Raw genomic sequence first — 22,162 nt, 5'->3', positions numbered from 1 at the left:
CTGGCATCATTAGGTGAAATTGGAAAATAATGTTTGTTTTTTGCGAAATGTGCAGAAATGCAGAGAATTTGCATTGCTTTACAAAAAACCACACCATTTATTCCTGTCAGGGACTGAGCAGAGCAAAGAAGTTTCTCAGGAGATGTTTTGACGGAGAACTGTGAAGAGAGAAGGAAGCTTTGAAAGCAGCTCAGCAGTTAATAAGATTTCTGCTAACACAACCTCACCTCTCTGTCACAATGTTTTTGCACGCACGCACGTGGTTTTTACTCTCTCTTTCTCACACACACTTTTTCCCTGTCTCTCCTCACTCTCTGACACAAACATGCACACGCAGGGAAGACAGTAGTCCATTGACAACAGTGAAGGATAGTCATGTTTATCGCCATCACTTCAGGGAGGTAAGATACACAAACAAAAGCCCATTGACAGACTGAAGTCCAAGGACATATTTTTTTAAATAACTGTGTGCTTAGAATGAGTGGCAAAGGATCACGGACATATGGGGAAAAAAACCTGGTAAGTGAAAGGAAAACCATAAGAATAATATAGCAAGTATATTGAGTGAACAGAATGAACATAGAAGTGTTACAGTATGGTAGAAATGCAGAAAGGAACATGACACCGAGGTGGTGAAGACAAAACAAGGCCATGTTGTTATTTGTCCAGAGGGAGGGGAGAGGACATCAGATTGAGCTGAGGAGTTCACTGTGTGTAAGAAACAAGTATGGCACAGAATAGCACAACAGAAGCCTAAGTTCCCTAAACTCTGCAAAACTGCACCAAAAACACACGTGCACACTCATACGTGTACATACAAACACAATGAAAGAATGTCCAGTAAATGGCAAACACGTACACTGGTGGTACGGCCAGTCTTGGTTGCATGTGGCTGAATTTGTGCAGCTCATCTAGTTACTCCACAAAATTCAATTGAGAAACATGTTAACAAGTCACGAGATAATCACGCTGAGGCTATAGACAGGCTGCATGCGAGGAATCACTAAAGGTTTGCTATCTAGATCGTATTAGGTGGAAATATTCGTAAGAACAAACAGTCCCAAGAGGGCCTCTCTTGCCCACAAAGTCTTACAATCCCCAGGTTAGCCAAAACATAGACAACAGACCGGCAAATGGTTAAAATACTAATCCAACTGTCCATTTTAAACATTGCAGACACATTTAGAGACAGATTTTCTGGAATACATTTGACCTACTGTTCTCAGTGTTCATGTGCAATATGGGACTGTTAGATATTTTAGATTCACTTGTTTTGGTACATACCTCCTTAAAATGATAAACTGGTTTAAGTGTTAGCAGTGATGGAGATCCTTTACTTCTGTAAAAGCAGCAATACATCAAAGTAAATACACATGCATAAAATCTCTGCATTAAAGTGTTCACAGTATTATCAACAAAATTGACTTAAAAATTGACTTATCAGAAGCATCAGAAGTAACAATTAATAAGACACATACTGACTGGATGGCAGAATAGCCCCTCACAGTGTGTATTATTGGATTATTGTTACTGAAATATTACTGTGTATGCAGCATGTTTTGTTGTAGCTGGTCAATGTAAAGATAGTACTTTTTGGCAGTTTAATTTTACCAATGCACTATATTTTATAAGCTGATCATATATGTTCTATGTAAAACCTTAATCAAAGCTCAGCTGTCAGATAACTGTAGTGCTGTATAAAGAAAAATGTTTGCTTCTGAGATGTAGTACAGAGTAGGACAAAATGAAAATAGTCAAGTAAAAGAAAGTACCACAAAAATGTTTTGTCAGCCACATCTATCTCTTATTCTTTACTTAAAAATTACTTAGAAATGCACATAGATGTGCATATAATCAGTTTCTGCCCAAAAGAAAAGAAAAGGTTTCATTTGATTCCATGTTTGATACGACTTAAAGAGGTTCAGGGATTTGTCAAAAGCACAGAACATTTTTAGTAGAAGCAGAGTATGACACAATGGCAATGTAAGAAGCTAAGGAATTTTAGTCCTGATGACAAATGGTAAGGCTGGGGGAAGGGGGCGAGGGTAGCAATGGTACTAAGGGATAAAGGAAAAGGAAAAGGAAAAGGTAATATGAAAGGGTAATATGGGCAAGAAAATAACAGGAAGAGGGGAACACTGGCATACAATAGAAAGGTTAAAGTAGAAAGATCATTAGTTTTGTGAGAAAATGAGAGTCTGTGGTATGGTTTAGATTGCAGGAGGGAGTAGGAGGCAAAAGAGGCACGGATTCACTGGAAACAGAGGAAGGAATGAGGGTGTGAAGTCAGAAAAAGTTTTCCTGCATAACTTAAGCATCTCTTAAGTCTCTAACTTAAACTACAATATGCTGAATGAAGCAAGAGTCTAAAGCCATGCTAGTGCCTCTGATAATGCAAGAATGTTGATGTTCAGCAGATAATGTTTGTCATGTTCACCATCTTACTTTAGTATGTTTGCAAGCAAACATTAGCACTAAACAGTAAAGTACAGCTGAGGCTGATGGGAATTAGTTTTGCAAGTATCTCACAAAATTACATTCTGACCAGTGATGACTATTTGTTATTACAAACTATCCTCTGGAGAACATGAATGTGTGTAACATATTTCGCAGCAAACCATCCAATGTTTGTCAATATATTGTAATACAGAATTTAAGTCACCCACATGATATTTGACAAGATACGTGAAAGCTCTGACAGTCAGGGGATCGCAGAAGTCATTAGAATGTATCCTCTAAAGATGTAACTAATAACTGTTGTGAATATCAAGGCAATCCATCCAACAAGTGTTGGCAAGATATTTAATTCGCTAGAGGAAAAGTCAGGGGTTCAACACAGTCAATATGATTCATCCTCTGGGGATCAGGAATGTCTGAGCACAATTTCATGGCAATTCATGTAATAGTTTATTCAGTCTGGACCAAAGTGGTGGACCGACTGACATTGCCATTCTAACAATGCCATGTGTCTGACTCAGCCATGACTAGTGTATTTGTCATATCTGTGGAAGTAAAAGAATGAAATGACATCTCATTGCTAATCTTGGAAATGTTCATGCCTGAAATGTGTTTGGACAATTTAAGTTTAAATTGAACAAAGGCAAATTGTAGCAGAAATGACATGTTTGTTTTATTTTTTTTTAATTGACAGGGATAGCTGATCAATTGGATTTTGGTTATTAAAAAAAGATATATTTCATTTGATTTTATGACCATGCAGCCACAATTTGGAGACACCTTAGCCTGGAATACATTTTCTCCAGCTTGTCACTGCCATGAGCCAGAAGTGAACAGTTTTCTACTCAAGGGCTTGTGTTTACAGTAAATCCAACATGACATTAAACTCCGCAAAAGGCCACAGAGTGCAAGGTTAGCTCAACCACTCATTGTAAATGGAGCATGCCAAAGAGGATCAACTATCTTGTCATGCATATACTAAACCTAATCTTCAGTTAATACAGGAAAGAGACCTGTCAGGTCTGTGGGTGAGGAGAATCTGTTTTTTTAGAAACGGGCCTGGCAAGTGAGTTGAGGCTACTCTGTTGGTTACGTTCATACTTGGTCACTTTGACACCTCTGCTTGGCATTTATTTGGAGATATGTCCTCCCTCCCACAGACAGATAGGGGCAGACTGTAAGAGATAGAGAAATGATGAAGCACAGAGCTACAAACACACTTCCTCCTATCTCAGTCTGTCACTGTGTCAACTATCTCCACAGCCATTCGGTGTCATACCGGTGTCTGGCTGTCTCCCTCTGTCAGTCTTTTGTTCTGTGATGAAGAAAGCGCAGGGCCGCAGCATCAAAGTATGAATGACTTGAAAGCTCTGATCTGATGTAGTGTGTGCGCACACAAGCACAGCACAGAAATAATATGGCCTACTCTCTCTCACACACACACATAAAGACACACTGTGCAATTCAGTCAGTTCTGCTGGCTTTGTAGACAGCATCTGTTCTGTGCCCTGTCATCCTCCCTTTGCACCCCACCCTCTGTGACAGGTGCAGGGGATTCAGACTCGCGATCTAAGGAGACACACAATACTCACAGAGACCCAAAAGTCACTGACACATGGTATTTCGACTACACACGCGCGCACGCGCGCACACACACATACACACACACACACACACACACCTGCTCTGGGGCAGTGCTGCAGTGCCCTGTGGTGCCAGGCAGGCTGAGCGGCACGATGTATGTTTACACCACCTGCTCTCAGGCCAAACACAGGATGAGGGATTAGAGCTGACAGCACACAGAACAGAAACACACATACAGTAGGCAGATGTATATCAAACACTCGAACTATCCAGGAAGTCAGCAAGGCCAAACATATTCTCTCCTTCATACACACAAACAACCAAACCCATCCATCAATCAGCTCTTACACACCCATAGGGACAGATGTGTGTGTAAACCGGGCTTCTTGTAGCCGAGGAGTTCTCTCCCTCCCAGACTTGTAATGCAGACGGCAGCGGCTCAGCTCTCTACTAAAACAACACCAACCTTTTGGCCTCAGACTAATTTCTATAAACACACTTTTGCCGACTAGGGCTGACCCCCGCCACACAGCATAAACACACCGTGCGGGGCTGTACACTGCGTCTGCTGTGATGGTTTAACCACTGGTTTGTTTAACAACACTTAATTTAGACTTAACTTTTACGATACAATTCATTCACAAGTACTAAATACTCTAGCTTAACATTATCAGTAGAGAGAAAGTATTTTTTTTACACGTGCAATCAAAAAAACTAAATGAGATTGAGGTTTTTAAGTCAACAAAAGTTGAAAGGAAACAAAGGATCGTGGTTTTGATAAGAAAGCAATGTATTTTATGAGAAAAGCATTGTGTTGTGTGACAGGAAGCGCTGTTATCAGATCTGCAACACACGGTATCTACGGGGGCACAGATATCTGTGAACACTGCACTGCACTCCCCCCCCTTCATATTTGGTGGTTGTCGTTTTGTTGCCTCAAGGCTAGCTGAGGAACAAAAAAAGCCAGCACATAAAGCTCCACTGGCCCATATTGGAAATGAAAATGGAAACAGATTGGACGTTTTAGTCAATTAGCCCTGCGTATTACATTTCCCTGTGGAAAACTCCCGAAACTGTTGCAATACACAATTTGAGGAGTATTGTATATTATGCATAATGTTAGAGAATATATTCACAAGTACTAAATAACCTAGCTTAACATTTTCAGTAGAGAAAGTATTTTTTACACACGCACTCACAAAACTAAATGAGATTGAGGTTTTGAAGTCAACAAAAGTTGAACGGAAACAAAGGATTGTGCTTTTGATAAGAAAGGAAACGCTGATGTTATCTTGGCTAAAACAGAAGCGTATTCTATGGGATCTGTGTCAGCTTTGCCAAGAAAACTCCAATTTAACTCACTATGCCAGAGACTGGGAATGCTGGGAAACTTTCTGAGGTATGTCTAGTCTTTTAGAGGAAAACATGCCACAGGGCATGAAGCTGTGGGTTGACAATGTGTGTATGTGTGTGTAGGAGCTCTCCTGATAGTGGTTCTATTTTAGAGAGACTTGCGCAGCAGAGACATTTCTTAGCTATCTGCTGTTTCCAGCCCTGAGGAGGTGAGAGGCAGGTCTGCATCCATTCTCACTATGATCAAGCTGAGCTGCCAAAGAACTGGGAGAGCAAGTAGGTGCAGCCACCTCCACACATACACGTACACACACTAGGCACGACAAACCACTTGGATGTGTATTTGTTAAAGTGGTAATTGTTCCACAGCAGTAATTGCTATAGTGAAGCCTGCTGATAATTACCCAGCACACAATGACAAATCAGTGCATAAACAAATTGACTGAGTGGAGCTGAAATTGCCTTGAAAAGCGCTGCACATTAACACCAGATACACAAAGCACACACACAGGTGAGCATACACACACGCGCACATACACAGTGAAACAGTAGCGAGTGAACAGATATGGCAGACCTCCTCTGGTGGATTCCACACATTTCTCTATAACTCAAGGACATGTTTATCCTTCTCTCTCTCTTCCAAATTACAGGGTAGAAGAAAAAGAGGGATCACAAAGTAAGAAAAGGGGGAAGGAGAAAAGGATGGGCCAGGGGAGGGAGAGACGATTGGTTCAGGTGTTCAGGAACAGCTGGTCTTCAAATGAAAAAAGGAGGGAGCGGGGAGGCGGAAGACAGACAGACAGGGAGATGGAGGAGATGACTGAGAGAATGAGGGGGGGTGTATGAAAAGACGAGATTAATATTTCCTGAGAGACGTGCAGAATAATTGATGGAGACTCTTTATGATGACTGACATTATAAAAACAGACGAGCCCATAGGATGGGGCAGCGTGCATTGCATTCTGTGTGCTGTGCTGTGTGTACTGTAAACACAGATACAGTGGATGACAGACTGGCAAACAACAGGCTCACCGTCCAGGGATCTGCAACACACGGTATCTTGCAAACAAAGGACCAAAAGCTTGGTCATCACAAAACACACATACACAGCGAGCACTGCAGCCTGTGAACAACAGTTCAGCACTGTCAGCAAACAATGCCTTGCGATTATTGTTCTTCGAATCTGGACATGAATTGGGTTAATATAAAAGCAATCTGTATTATCTCAAAGGGGGCACAGATAAGTGAACAATGCACGCCCCCCCTCCCTTCATATTTGGTGGTTGTAGTTTTGTTGCCTCAAGGCTAGCTGAGGAACAAAAAAAGCCAGCACATGAAGCTCCCCTGGCTCAAATTGGAAATGGAAACCGATTGGACGTTTTAGTCAATTGGCACTGCGTATTACATTTCTCTGTAAAAAGCTCCTGAAGCTGTTGCAAAACACAATTAGAGGAGTGTTGGATATTAAGTATAAAGACAGAGCTAAACATATTCAGGGAACCTTCTGATAACAGAAAATCAACTAAGCCATAAATCCCCTTTATCTGCACCTGAAATTTATATTTGAACTGTCAGCCTTTTTAAAATACTGCATTTATTTATAATGAGGTGTTCAGCATGCCTTAGAAATAGGCTGATGCTATTAGATGTATATTCGTGCTGCTGCTTTAAATACCGGTGAATGCACCTCAGAGGCAAATCACCTTAAAGCGCATGTATAGCAGTGATAGATATTCTATAGGCTTTGGCACCCTCTGCAGGATTCCAGAAGCACCACCAAATTAAATCAGTCAAGTGCTCTCAGATCGAGTTTTATGCAACCAAACGTTTAAGTGTATCTAATTAGAAAAACACAAGTGGTATTAACATGACCAAACTGAAAACCCAAATGTTTCAAAATCCTGCACTTTGGAAGAGACTGGTTTTGGATTCTAGCCTAAACACATTCACTATTTAGACTGCTTAAATTAGACACATGATGTAGTAATAAAGGCCTGCTTTCAATGAGCTAAGCAACCCCTTAGCCACACATTAAATGCTGTAGTCATTTAATATGGTTGCTTAATTTCTTGTCTCAGTTTGCCAAATCTCTAATTTTTTTTTGGCACAGTGTAAAATAGTAAGTGTACAATACTCCTTCAATGGTGTAACACTGTCACGTTTGTTTAAGAATTGTTGTTGGCTGTAGAGTCTGTAGGTGGCACTCTGGCCCTGAATGAAACTCTTAAATCATGACATCATTCCTTACCAGCTATTGAACCACCAACTGTGCTGCTTATTAAATGTAATCATCTGCCTTTTAACAATTTTCCTTGGTTGTCATGGTATTATGGACAAATCTGTACAAACTACATCTGATACATGAACACAGTGGCAGAAAAAAAAATTATGGAAGTGAAAGTGGTATTGCGACAGAACGTGTTGGCTACTGATGAACAGCTCTTAGGAAGCCTTTTCAAACTGCTTAATGAAACTGCACCCTGTCGTGAGCTTTTGCTGGTTCGAGGATATGAAGATCTGAAAACACTACATCTAATGGTAATTTGCTGCCCTTTAGACATTTAAACCAGGCATCCAGAAACCAGCTAGGGTTGATTTCACGCAGCAGCTTGCTTTGCTATTGAAAGCAAGCAGTTTCAGGTCAACTACGTTAGCCTTTTTAATGAATTTGGCTTAACTTGAACAATGGCAATGACATATGAGTCCAAAGACCTATTCCTTAGACAGGGGTGAACAGACTTCAAAATACTGAGCAGAATGTCAATGTACTCAGAAACACTTTCATTGTACACATAAGTTACCAACAAAGGAGGACACAGTGTTCAACTTTGTCCAAAAAAGATTTATTAAACAGTTTTCTTGTTTGCAGCTGCAACCTGGGGGGGGGGAGAGACAAAAACAAGACAGCATGAGACATACACAAGTTAAGTCCTGCAGCAGACAGGTGATGTAGTTCCTTTGAAAACTGGTGTTGTCTTTATATCTAAATCCAATTACTTGCGGGGGGGGGGGGGGGGGGGGGGATTGTATTTTAATGGTTTCATCATTTTGCCATATTTGGTGCAAAAGATCTTACTATTTAAACTCATTTATATCAATCAAGATCAAATGGATCTTACCATCTGCTTAATATTCAACTGGTTTACTGTTTACTTGTAAATTTCTTAGCACATAAAGGCCCACCACAACATTGTTTGAACAGGAAATGTGCAACTTAAGGGAGTAAGATGCTATCAAAATGCAATTTCATGGGGACTTTAGAGTGTACACAGTTTGGAAGAGAACCACTTTACTGTGTTCCAATTGCCAAAAACACCATGAATAGCCCACTGACAGTACATAGCAGAAACCTCACTTACAAGGGGAAAAGCATCAATCTCTTACAAAGCCATCAGAATCTGCAACACACACGGGGGATTCACAAGGAGGTAGCGGAGCCACACCAACATGCTTCCTGCCAGTTTTGTGCAGTAGGTAGGCAGGGCTGGGCCCAGGTCTGCTCATCTGCATATTGCTCATTAGCATGGGTAAACAAGGAGAAAACTGGTGCCATACGGCAGACTTGCCAAGCATGAAATTCCCTCCTCATGTTTACCCCTTTTACCCTTGAATTATCACAACACTGCTGCCGCTCTCCTGATTTTTTGACAAGGCCCAACTGCGATTTGTTTTTTACTGAGAGCGAACAAACAATTCCAGTAGTGTGCCACAGAAGACACATAACACTTGGCTGGCAGACTCAAATTTGCCTAAAGGACAAGCGCTTTAAAAAGCCTGGCATGCTGAAGCGACACTGGGGCCATGTACTCCCGTAACAGACAAGGTGTCGCATCAAAGCAAAGGGATGATATTTCTGTGATCACACACGCTTAAGGCACCATCCGAGCATCTGAACGTCACATGAAATGCCAGTCTCTCTGTCAGTAAAAACAACCTTGGCTGGCCAGCATGAGGTTGCAATGATTCATCTGTGGAGCCGAATACTGGAGCATTTAAATTCAAGCAGAAGATTGGACCAGGCTTTAGCAACCATACTAGATCTCATTATTTAATGAAATGGGTTTTTTCTCATTACCGAGACAGTAGCAAATATGTAGAGGCACAGGTCAGAAGGTTTTGGTGGGATTCAAGGAAATGTTCTTACTGCAACTGCCGTGTTAGCTTTAACCAAGGCCGTAAACAGACAACACATATTGCTTGACAGACACTAAGTTCATCTCTTAAATGTACTGAATAAGGCTTAGCGTGGCTCAATGCGTTATTTGACTATTGATTCTGTTCACAAAGTTCAACCAGATGCAAAGCAGCAGTGTGTTTCAATAATTACTCATGGCAAGGCGGTGACGCAGAGATAGGGGCAAGTTGGAGGTGTTGTAATTCATTAAAGACATACTAATGTACAAGTAAATGCATATATAGTAGTATGTGACACACCCAAACTTTTCTGGGCATACTATAGACAATAGAAGTAATTAAAAAAAAAAATGTCTATGTACTTTGATGAAATCTGTGGGGGGGGGGATACAGATGCATAACATGCGCAATAGTTCAAGTATTAACTGTCTCAGATAAATGGTAAAGTGGTACAATCTTGCTTGGACTTTCACCAAAATCCAAATAATCAAGTTAGTTGTGCGTATGTCAACATAATATCTAGTGAAGACAGATTAGTTTCTCACCTGGCCAGCAATTCTATCCAGGTCTCTGGTTCCCTGGGCGGTTAGTTTGCGACCACTGAGGGAAATGGATAAAAGCAAAAAATTATTACAGAAAAATTGGACAATATATCACCCTTCATAACTTAAAAAAAATCAATACACAAAATGCTCAAGTCTGCAGTAACTACTTCCTTACGCCACAGTATTACATTCAGGGAAACATCAATTCTCCACCCATACACAAAAATCACTCATTATTAGCCCTGAAACAAAGGCAATTCAAAGTGGAATTTCATTTTTCTGCCCACTTGAACTCAATACAAATCAAGCCCATCAATTAGTCCTTTCAATACAGTGCAAATACATATTAATAGCAAAGTCGAAGCAATATTCAGGCTTATGCATTTAGAGATTTCAGTTTTCCAGCATCCCATTAATGGGGCTCTTTTATGTCATGCTTCTGCATTTGAAGTTGGAAATGCAGAGGGGAAATTAAGAACCATCTGTGACAGAGTATCCCAAGAATGAATAACCATATGTGTGGAGGGGGGTACCCAACTACTGTGCCCACAGTAGCCTTGAAACACTATATTGTGCATATGCCAAATACATGCCTCTACAAAGACTAAACATACATATCCAAAAGGGTCATATTGTAAAATTCAAACAAACTCAACACAATTACTGTGATTTGTGGGCACTTAAATGCCAAACAGGTTACCTTTAACAAATTAAGAAGTCAACATGTGCGTATTTTTATGCAAGATCTTATCTAGGGGACACAACTGATGGAGGCACGCACCCATTGGGATCCTTCTCAATCATCTTCAGCAGTTCAAGGGCCTGCAGCACTTTACGAGCAACGTTCTTGGATCCTACACTGTAGTGGGCAGGGCATACACCGTTCCTCTGGCGACTTCCATAGATCTTGGTCATGGAGCCAACACCAGCACCTCCACGTAGGTACAGGTGGCGGACTGTGGATGCTGTGGGAGAAGAAGAGGGGATGTTTTTATGTGGTGTCAGTTCCATTACATTGCTTAGAGGGTTTTCACCATGGTAAAATAGAGATGTTGGATAAGTGGGGGTGTGACCTCGGTAAGAAATGCAGACAGGAAAATGAATGAGAAGTGAGGTTTCATATTTCATGAGCAAGGCACTGAAGTGAAAAATCAAGTGAACTTGTACATCCCATCCACAGAGTTCAAACCTGTTTTCAGTTACACATTTAACCTACGGCAATAAACAATTAAGTCTTAAAATTGGAAACCAAAGGACAAGTTCTCCCCCATCTGACTTTGTTTTAGCACCGTTTAATAATAATAATAATAAAAAAGGTAGTTTATTAGGTTAAAATTTAAGTCTATGAAGATTCTCAGTCATCCAGGTCATAGTTATCCAACGAAGGTTAAAATCAAGGGCAACTGGACTTGGTTGAAGATACTGGAAGATGTTTCGTCCTTCAACCAAGTCCAGTTGCCCCTGATTTTAACCTTCATTGGATTGTGGGAATACTGGCCCTAGTACGGTTGACAGTAGTCATTAGGTTTAAAGCTTTGTTTATGCAGAACACTGAAAAACATTCCATGAGCCACTTTTTAAATTGAGCATCAAATCACAGGGTTCTGTGCTGGCCTTTATGAAGACAAGCAAGCTAACACTGCATAGATGACGTATCCGCTAACATGAAATCCACATATTTATACATCCCTTTAGCAGGGTAGAATGTTAGTTTTTTCTCTTCTTCACATGCCAATTTGGGGCAAGTGGGTCAGAAATATACTTGCCCCATGTCAATATTTACTTGCCCCTAAACAAACTTATTTATTAGCAGTTAACAATTTTGGTTGTCTTGAGATATTTTATATATATATATATATTTTAAAACAGGGCCAGTGCAAAGACATTAGTATTTATATAAAAAAAAAAATAGAAATTCAACATCCTGCAGTTGTTTTGTAGCTCTTGGCGCGCACCGATGTCCAATCCAGAGTTGTAGTTAAGTGACGAGAGGTTGTCAAATGTTATTTCTCTAATCTCAATCATGCAGCAACTGCTGGGTCGAAAGTGAAGCCATGCAGACAGAACTTTCTCTGCTGCATTCTCTGTAACGGCCAGCAGGGGCCGAGTTCCATTAGAAATAATGGTAAAATGTTGCTACTTCTCAGCTGATTTATTACCTCAGTAAACACTTTTAAATGAGTTTATAGTCTCAGTCGCTAGTTTCAAGTCTTCTTCGACACAGCATGATGTTCATTTAGTAAATTATGGTCCTGTTTAGGGGAAAATAGACGATAATGCAGCGTATGCTTTTGGACAGGACTACCTGTGATTGACAGATCACTACCGTGGCAACCTGTTCATCAGGATAGAGGCAACTCGTGTCTGCTGCTCTGTGTACATTTTTCATAAATGGCTGTCAGTAGGAGAGCACGTCATGTTTGAGCCTGTTAGTATGTTTTGTTTTAAAGTAAATTGTTTTAACCTTTTTATTTTTTTTAATTTTAAATGTGATTACATTTGTTTAGTTTTTTTATATCCAGGATGTATTTAATAAACAATTGAACACTTTTGGAAGGAGGGACAGTAAAAATTGTCTTGGCCAGTAAGTTTCAACCCCACTGGCCCAGTGGGGCCAGTTGCAAAAAAGTTTAACGTTGAGCCCTGTAAAAGAATCCAAACAAGGACATAGCTTGTCAGATGTAAAGCAACAAACATTCTCGCATATAGAAAACAGTTTGACAGCCGCTCTTCCAGGAAAATGGATTTGTTAACTGTGAGTGAGTGATAAAATCATAAACTTAGACTAGAAACTAGAAATGGGTATTCATTAGGATTTTAAGCTATACTAGTATTCTTAAATACTCTAATGGTTTGGTTTTACTACCAATATTCTTATCAGTTGTTTTTTTCCCCATTACTAAACAATAGCTTTTAAAAAATTAAACAATTTATGATGAAATGATGTTTCTAGAGCAGCAACAGTAAAGTTTGAAACAGCAAAGTTGCAATATAAACTCAATCTCCCACTGGAAGCTAAAATGGCAAACATTAACTAACACCAAGTCACATACTGTGTACTACATAATCGTTAAATTTCGTTAATTCAGTACACACTGATCACATACCATGCTCAGGAAAGTACTACAGCAATATGCATTCTCACATGACTGTCCCAGCTACCACTGAATCAAGATTGTTTATTACAAATGTAAAATCAAAAACCTCTACTACTTATGTTTCACAGTATCATTTTAAATTATTAAATCAATATTTTAGTGTTAAACACAGAACGAATATATACATAAAGTTCCTCTTAACTGCACATTAATGTCCCGAGATGTTTCTCATTTTACTGCCATTGCAAAGTCTGAATAAATTCCTGCTAATCTAGTATACATTTGGGTATTTCTCATGTACATAAATCATCATACCATGCAGTTGGAACACACTACATACTCAATTTGACATCATACTTAGCATACTTGGAATGAATGTTATTTGTATTATGTTAGTCTGCAATTTTGTACACAGCCCATGGCTAATGAGAAACTAAAATTAAAATATTTGGACTTACCAGCTCTGATGTAGAACCAGTTCTCATCACTGGGTGCCAGCTCCTTGTGCTTACCCAATTTGACGAGGTCAACCCAGTCGGGCACCTTCAGTTTTCCTGACCTGTGGAGAGGCAAGAAATGTCAGTGAGAACTAAACCACAACAGTATGCCATACAAATACTTAAGTTTCTAAAATATAGCACTATGTACAACAAGAGGTACAGTGTCATAAAACAAGGATGGAACCAAGTCCACAAGTATAACGTTGTGTAATCACTCGTGGGTGCACAATGTATTGAAATCTTAAGAATAAGATGTGTGGGGAAAACAAGATACTCACTTCTTCAGGAAAGCCGCCAGGGCACGGACAAACTCCTGCTGGTTGACGTCTTTCACTGTGACACCTGGCATCTAGCGTTGTAGAAGATATGGAATGTAAAAAGGCAACACATGTAACGTTAAGATACATTAACGTTACATTAGTCACATCTGACATGCACTAGGAATAGACTGAGTTGGGTTCTCCTGATTACGAGAATTAACAATTAAGCTGTTCACTGGCCTGTGGAAACAACGTGATCTAACGTTACTTAGAACACGAGTGAGGAGTAACGTTATCGACATCAGCTGCTTCGACGTTATGGGCACGCCAGACCCGCTCATCTTCACTTTTGATTACATTTTCATTACTAAATAGGAAACGCCAGGTCAACAATCCAAGTAGCAAGGGTACAATTTAAGACAGATACATGTATGGGGGCTCTCGTTAACACAAGTTCAACCGGCATTAGATTCCCTTGGAGCAGGCGATGAGTGCTAAACTAAAGTTAGCTATCGTTACGGGACCCGTCTCAGGATGACCCGAAGTCATAAACCTTTAAAAAAGAAAATTCACTGAGATCCCAATACGCTGCACGCAATAAATGTTTTGGCTAAATGTATATCAACTTTACATAAATGCAATAAATAGTAAGTTAAATAGTGACAGCTAGCCACCAGCTAGCAGGCCTCAACGAGGTAGCATGGGGGCAGCCATTACTAACAGACCTATAGTATGAGCGCAGCATTCAACTAAAATCCTTGCAAAATACAAATATACATGTCTATTAATCTCCCGCAAAGCTCAACCACTTTATTAACAAGTGTGTTATATCCTGCCTGACTACATTTTGAAGGTAAATGCTAAAGATTTAAAGCAATTTAGCAGCATGTAACCGACGACTGAAAATAGCGCTTTACCTTGCTTGTGGACAGCGAAGGGAAGAGGGTGAAATGGGGTTTCCAACCCATGTTAAAACGGGCAAATCACGTTCCATTACGCGAGACTACAGCGTTGTTTTTTCCACCGATTCAGCTCATCACAGTCCACCGACCACATGACAATTGTGAATACTCAGAGAAGCTGAAACAAAATTTGTTGATAATCTTTTTGAGCCTTGGGATAGCCCATAGTCATCAACATACAGCTTTTTACTGTGTTATTACCTTGCACAATTAAATCTAGAATTGTAACGCAAAACGAGAGAGGCAATTATTATTATGTTACATTGAAATAGGCTGTAGGCTACATTCTGGTGCCACAAACACTATCTTTAAATTGAGTGCACACAAAAAGCATACATTTATCATTTATTTTAATAGAGTTAACTTATTATGATTCTGATTGTGTAATCTGCATTCACCCTGCATTCCTCAGAGTCTCCACTTCTACAATTAACCAATAAACATAGGCTACTGTAATTAATTGCAGCAGTTTTTGATTTGTATTGTCTGTGTGTTTTTATGAAATACGGCTCCCTCGACTGGGCTCAGTGTTCCCTTGCCTGGAAATCAGCCCTTTTGGCAGACAGTGCGAGAATGATTGTATAAACATTGATATGCTTGGGTGATTTTTTGGAAATATAGGCATATTTTCCAGGCTATAACTGTCAGCCCTACAGTTTGATTAAGGTCATTTGCATGTAAAGTCAACTTTTTGAGCAAACAACACTTAGTTTTCAAGCTCCAGGCTTTGTTTGTTTGTCAGTTTTGCTGGAGAGTACACTATTATGTATTATTAAATGGACTATCTAAGATCACAGGAGGAATAACATGGATATTGTAAAGTATAAGCCTAAAGGTATATTGTTTATTGAGGGCATGCATTCCCTCTGTATCCTAGCAAAAGTTCATACACTAATGCTGCATCCTTATTTTATTTAATGGAACAATGGCTTTAAATAAGACTGTGAAATGTCTTTGATATCTCTGCTCATCCATATCACCTCCAACTCATGCCCACTCCATCAAAAAGCACATTGCCTTCAGAGTTGCTTCTTCTTTTACTTTGTCTCTCTCAAATGAAGAGACAATTAGACGATTCAAAGTAAATCGGAGTGAGAAGGTTTTTGCAATGAGAACAAAGAATAAACCCTACTTTTGTGTGAGGCCATGCTCATGTGTGTATGTTTGTGTGTACCTTATTTACATTGTTCAGTGGCTGGCAGAGGTGGTGTTGCCCTTTGCACATTTCCAATGGAAAGGGCAGCCATGCTCCAACATTGACACAATTGATATGTTTGCAGAGACAGGAGAGAGAGATAGAAGGCAGGTGGATAAGCAGAGGTTTATGAATCAGGTTTATACTCTGTCAGTGGGGGCAGACAGTTTAGAGTAAGAGGTGAGAGGGAAAGATAGAGATACTGGAGGGAAATAAAAAGGCAGCCAAGTCATTCAGTGAATATATTATAGAGTTTTGTATAAACTATCTGTGTCATCGCAGGGCTTCACAACAGGTAACTGTACCTTTTTTTCTTAACTTACTTCTTTGGAATTATTATCATTGTCAACATCCAGGCACCACTGACCATACTTAAAGGTTTTGCCTTATATGTTGTTTCAAAGAGCTTAATTGATTAATTAAGGCAATTAATTACACTGGGAGTGACCAGCAACCAATTTGAATTGCAAAACTCACACAGGGTGGATTAAACTCCATTAATTACTTCAGTAAATCAATTTAGCTTAGGCCCTTCAAGTGGTGAGACAGGAGACAACTGTGTAAAGTGATTATGAAGTGGTATAAAGAGGTTATTTCGGGAATGATTGTTATGGAAAAGTGACAACTAACACCAAATGTTCTGAAAGGGTCAAACTAATTACGTGGAATGGACAGGTGTCACATTGCTGCTGCAAATCTGCTTTTTCAATATTTATCTACCCTACTCTATGCAAGACTATTGTTTGAAAATGCACTAAAATTAGCTGCCAATCATTTTTTAATGCATTTGCTGGAAATTACTCATTGGTGGGGGAGTGTGCTCTTGTGTGATTGTGAGCGTCAGTGCTCATGTATTTATGCATAAATGTTTAGGTCTATTTGTGTTTCAGAGAGTATGAGTGTGCAAATGATGCATGGTGGGCCAGAGGGAGAAGAGAGGCAAAACAAAGACCAGAAAAAGAGAGTGTTAACAGTATGTTGCCACCCAGCTTGGTGCTTGTTGCTCTGTGTTTGCATGGCGCTCACATCCTCAGTGGAGAAGTTCTGTCAAATCTGGTCTGGCCTGACCTTTTCACTCTCCAGGCACGTTTACAGCTCTCCTATACCTATCAAAATATCTACTCTTTCCCTGCCCGTCTCTCTGCCCCTAGCACAAACCTTCATCATTCTCTATCCTTCCTCATCTGTACTTTCTCCCTCTCTTGCCTTGACCTACACCCCTATACTTAACCTCAAAACTTCCTCCACTCTTTGTCACTCCTTCTCATTTGTATTCTTTCGGTTCTTTGTCTTTCTCTATGTCCGAACATTGCTTTGACAATGCAAGTTAACACAGCAAGGAAAGAGCCGTGTGGGAAGAGGCAGGAGTGAGAGTGAATGAGGCTGTATTTACATAAGCATCGATACATTTTTCTGTAATTTTCTGCTCTTTCACATCATTATCAGTAATTACTTTTTAAACTGTAATCAAATATATTATTTGCATTTATCAGTCTCTGTCTCGCTCTCTGTCTTTTTTTTAAATCTCCCCCAGACATGGAATTCATGTGGCTGTACTCCCTGTGCCAGTGCATCCTATCTGTATTTGTAATTGTGGTGAGCGTGAGGTTATGCATGGCGGTCAGTGGCAGCAGTACAGTGGCTGACATCCAGGAGAGAACCCAGGGTGCAGGGCCCCAACTACGGAGTGTCACTTGTTGTCTGCGGCTGTGCCTGGGTTGGGTGGGGGCTGTAGGGGGTGCAGTCGCGGTTCCTGTGACCGTGCTACTCAACCTGCGAACGCCCCAGTGTCTGTACACCTGCATAACCTTGGTGTGCTGCCCCCTGCTGGTCAGGCAGTTTACCATGTTCCTGTTGATGCTGCTTACACTGGACAGCCACCTGCAGCATCACTTGGCAGACAGGTGAGCGTAGAAGAGGGTTAAATCAGTTTAAGCAGTAGAAGAATAAGTATAGATTGTGAGTTTAAGTGTCAAATATTAACATAGTAAAAATTAAATACCAATTAGATACCTTACATAATATTTTTCTCTGAAATATAATAAAGCATCACATACTGTAAATTTCAATTACATATAATGCTTCAATACTTTCTTGTATGTGTGGGAGAGGGTGAATATGTGGGTGGCAAAAGTCAACCAACACTCTCAACCATGCTTTCATCTGTAAAGGAAGAAAATCTATATAAGGTAAAAGAAAAAAAAAGCAGCAATCATGTCAAGAAGTGCCATTGTATGCTGTTTGTTCAGTGCTGCTAAGGCTTTTTTTTATTACGCATTTCTTATACTGCCATCTGAGAGAGACAGGGCGAGTAAATATCAATAGGCTGGGGCTCTTAGATGTTTGATTGACAGTGACCTACAAAACCAGCCTTTCGGTGCAAGAAAGTCAGTATTATGTCTATTTTAAAAAAGACAACTGAAAAAATTAGCCCCTCACTTCAGGCCTCCCTCCCTCCCAAAGCCAGAAAGTAAACCAGAAGATGTAATTAAGATTGGATTTTTGTTCATTCAGAACTATTTTCAAGAGCAGTCCTTGTGGCCAATTGAGATGCTTACAAATAGTAGATATGTGTAGATATAGTATAGCTGTTAAAACAGATCAACAGCTCTTTAGCAACTCTTGCAAAAGTCAGAAATTAATAAAAAAATGAAAATGCCCCTTTCTTGATAGGACGAGTTCTTTATTCTTGGTGCGAGATGTGTGTCCAGGCAATGTAGAAACTTTATATCTGCTCATGTTCATTTCCTTCTTTAAGGCATTTGAGAACAGTTTTAGTATGCCAATCAAATAATTTTGTCCACTTTGTGAATGCCAGGTACTCCTCAGTGATGACCCGTCAACGAGCTCTGTGTGTGGTTCTGCTGTGCTGGGTGGGCTCTGTTCTGTCCTCCTTCGCCCAGTTCATCAGCTCGGACGTCCTCGACACCTGGAGACGTGGTGGGACTGGTCCGGGCACAGCTGGGCTTGGGCTGCCTGGCAACTGGACGACCTCTTTACCCCATCTTACCCCTTCCCCTAAGTACCACCATGACCGCAAGATCATTGGAAAGTACCTTCCATACGGAGGATTCCTGTCAAAGTTTTATGTGGAAGACATGCACAACTTCACCTACGCTGAGATTCACAGCAGCCACTGGGGAGTGTGCGCCCCTGACAACATTCTCAGTCCCCAGTTCCTAGTCTATGTCCATGGGATGACAGTGTTCTTGCTCCCCTTGCTTTGCCTGCTGGCCATTTACCTCGATTTGCTATGCATCAAGCCCAGGAAGACTCCTTTTAGTCATACAGATCCCCTGAATAAGGACTCCTGCCGGGTCCGTTCTCTGTCTCTATCCCTCTCCCTCTTAGTTGTGCTGTGCCTGCCGCTCCATATTATCCATGCTCTCTTGCTTTTCACCCCCAGTACCAATCTTCCTGCCTGGGCTCATGCTGTTGCCGTGTTCCTCTTCCAGCTGTACAGCCTCGTGCCCCCAATCCTCTTCACTCCTTCTAAGAAAAAAGTTGGGGAAGAACGAGCATCCTTTCCTCTTTCTGTTCCCCACATTCCACCTGCAGTAACCCCATCCAGAGGAAAATCTGTCCGTATGGCCCTGTGTGAGGCAGTGCAGGCAGCTCCATGGGCTTCAGCCAAACACTCCCTTAAAGCCAAAGTGTGCCCAGAGGTCTGACTTCTTGACCAATTGGAATCTGGAATAAATGAATCTAAGCTGTTCACCGAAAATTTGTCATTATCTTCAAGCAGTATAGCATATTTTCTTTAAACAATGTTCCTTCCTTTTTTGTGTGTATAAGAAAAATCTAGTTTTTGAAACAAACAGCTTATGGCCCAAAGACAAATAAATACAGCACATTCCTGTTTGTTGTTGGCTTTTTAATGAATCAGCAACCTTGTTCACAGGCATTATGAATAACTCGCAAATGAAAAGGCCAGTTAATTATCAGGTCCCACACCAAATGTCAGTGAGAAAATTAAGTCTCCAGCTGTTGACTGCTATACTGATCACAGATGTCTGTTTTCTTTGACTGCTCTTCCTATGGGTCTTATTCTAAGCCTGTTTTAAGTGTCTACTAAGCCAACCACCAGTGATGTAGATATATGAGTGACAGCATTTAATTAAACATTCAGTAATAACATAGTAGTCCAGAGAGAACGCAGCATTGTAGGGAAAACATAATTAACCTGGTTATGACACAATCTTCATAGCTGTTTTGATTAAACTTGTAATACAATGTGATGCTCTTGTAATAAAAAGGGCCTTGCTCACACTAATTGGATTGTTCATCTTGAACTGAGTTGGTTTAAGAAATCACTGATGGAGTTAAAAAGAAGAAATCCATCTCTTTCCGCGTGGAACATGAGCATGACACTTTCGCTCTTCTTTTTTCTGTTTCTCATCAACCTAGAACAGCTCTTCCTCGCCCTTCTTCTCTGAGTACCTCTCTTGTTGCTCTTTTTACAGATCTTGTGTCTATTTTTTTCATTTATCTTTTTATTCATCATGTCTTTCCCTGTTTTCATCTCCTCTTTATGTACTCAGAAAATACACAGTACAGTATGTCTTCCATCACGACAAAAAAAAAAAATTCCCTGACTGGAACACATTATTGATAAGAGAAAAGTGAAAAAACTAAATTTCCCCAGCCTCCCTGGCTTGGCTGCCCATTCAATTGTTCTGTCTGCCTCTCTGCTTTCTGATTATTCAACACATCCAGGCACCTCAATCAATGCCTCATGCTGTACCGCCACTCTGTACACACCTCCTTGCCTCGCTTGGGTCACACTGCCAAGACCCGTGAACATAAGCTGTGTTCACCAAGTCATTAGGGTTGGCTTCACAGCTGGATAACACCAATCCATGTGTCCAATCCACCACACAGCCACCACAAATATAAAGAGTTTTGTTTGGATGGACTGGGATATCTACTACAACTCGTAGAAATGAAATATGACTGTCATAAATGGGTCATAAACGGGGAATTCTCTAATGTGGACCCGTTCCAGGACGTTAATCGGTGAAACTAGCATCAGGGAGAAGACGCGTGAGTAATTCATAGACTTCTTGCAGTCATTACTGGCCAGACTATGTAACATTCACTGCATGTCATAAACTTAGGGAGGAATATTGGCTTGTTCCGATCTCATTTCTGCTTATGTCTATTGATTTAATAATCACCCTCTATGATCACTGTGATGGTGCAATTGTCATCAGGTCTAGCAGCTGAATAGTATCATTGCTATGGTCAGATAATGGACGGTTTCCCAGGATGCAACAGAGCAAGCACAGCATTAGCAACTACCCATCAATAAGTCATGTTCATTTGAATGTGATTAAAGTCTTCTTTTATGGAAAACATACAATATAGAGCCAGAGTGAAAAAGGTTTTTCTTTGCAGAAACAACAGTATCAAACAACCAACAAACACAACCAGATTGAGTGCTGTAAACCCTGCAGGAAAACAACAGATGAAACCTTTGTTTGAAGGACATACACTTGTCTGTTTTGAAGACATATAAAGGGGCAATATTCTCAGTTTTATTACTCATCTACCATGGTGGGCCTGATAGCAGGAGCTTCCTTCGCTACCTTTGCGTCATCATAAACTGAAGATATGCCTGGTGTTGACTTGTGTGTGTGTGTGTGTGTGTGTGTGTGTGTTAGAATTGTTTGTTGGCCGAAGTGTCAACTCATGCTGGTAGCGCCTGGCAAGTCCATTACTTTGATTGCCGTTTGACAATCTGTCTTTATGACAGCCGACCATGGAGCCTTGCCATCGATAGAAGAGAAACACATCGATCTATCACCCGGTGACCTCCGGCGGCTTTCAAATCTAGCCCTGCGCACAGATGGACATGTTGAGTGCTTCTCGACAGAATCGGGTATTGATTGCGTGGAAGTTAATGGCAGAGTCATATTTTTCTGTGTGCATCTGACTCAACCCTCCTGTCACCCTTTCGTCCCCACTATCTGTTCTTATGATTCATTAGCTACGCCACAGAACCTTCTGTTTTGTTTATTCTATCTATTTGGAATGAGCTGCCAGTTATAACTGGTTCCGCCGCCTTCATCTTT

The 22,162-nt window shown here is 40.5% G+C and overlaps 2 protein-coding genes across 3 annotated transcripts; one reads left to right on the top strand and one right to left on the bottom strand.

Moving 5' to 3' along the window:
* Positions 1-355: 355 nt before the first annotated feature.
* On the top strand, positions 356-20,361 carry LOC123968577 (adenosine receptor A1-like). Of its 2 annotated transcripts, none has more exons than XM_046045434.1 (3): positions 356-401; positions 17,623-17,992; positions 18,907-20,361. In XM_046045434.1, exons 2-3 carry the CDS (start codon positions 17,625-17,627, stop codon positions 19,757-19,759), a joined length of 1,221 nt encoding a protein of 406 aa, XP_045901390.1. In that variant the 5' UTR covers positions 356-401; positions 17,623-17,624; the 3' UTR covers positions 19,760-20,361. The 2 variants fall into 2 exon arrangements, with proteins under 2 accessions (XP_045901390.1, XP_045901389.1); XM_046045433.1 differs by lacking the exon at positions 356-401 and adding an exon at positions 5,607-5,670.
* On the bottom strand, positions 8,216-14,873 carry rps19 (ribosomal protein S19). The gene is made up of 6 exons (XM_046045435.1): positions 14,849-14,873; positions 13,950-14,020; positions 13,630-13,730; positions 10,855-11,038; positions 10,074-10,128; positions 8,216-8,270 (listed from the first exon to the last, which is right to left on the bottom strand). The coding sequence occupies exons 2-6, from the start codon at positions 14,018-14,020 to the stop codon at positions 8,241-8,243; spliced, it is 441 nt and encodes a 146-aa protein (XP_045901391.1). The 5' UTR covers positions 14,849-14,873; the 3' UTR covers positions 8,216-8,240.
* Positions 20,362-22,162: the final 1,801 nt, after the last annotated feature.

This window comes from Micropterus dolomieu, linkage group LG03 (assembly GCF_021292245.1).
Source record: "Micropterus dolomieu isolate WLL.071019.BEF.003 ecotype Adirondacks linkage group LG03, ASM2129224v1, whole genome shotgun sequence".
In the NCBI taxonomy this organism is placed as follows: Eukaryota; Metazoa; Chordata; class Actinopteri; order Centrarchiformes; family Centrarchidae; genus Micropterus; species Micropterus dolomieu.
The sequence above is the reverse complement of the archived record's forward strand: the minus strand, read 5'-3'. Positions and strand labels throughout refer to the sequence as shown.

Coding starts and splice junctions, on each gene's coding strand:
- LOC123968577 (XM_046045433.1), top strand. CDS start 5,634: ATGATCAAGCTGAGCTGCCAAAGAACTGGGAGAGCAA. Junction 5,671..17,622: donor CCAAAGAACTGGGAGAGCAA/GTAGGTGCAGCC, acceptor AATCTCCCCCAG/ACATGGAATTCATGTGGCTG. Junction 17,993..18,906: donor CAGCATCACTTGGCAGACAG/GTGAGCGTAGAA, acceptor TGTGAATGCCAG/GTACTCCTCAGTGATGACCC.
- rps19 (XM_046045435.1), bottom strand. CDS start 14,020: ATGCCAGGTGTCACAGTGAAAGACGTCAACCAGCAGGAGTTTGTCCGT. Junction 11,039..13,629: donor CTGGTTCTACATCAGAGCTG/GTAAGTCCAAAT, acceptor CTTCTCCCACAG/CATCCACAGTCCGCCACCTG. Junction 8,271..10,073: donor TGGATAGAATTGCTGGCCAG/GTGAGAAACTAA, acceptor CCCCCCCCCCAG/GTTGCAGCTGCAAACAAGAA.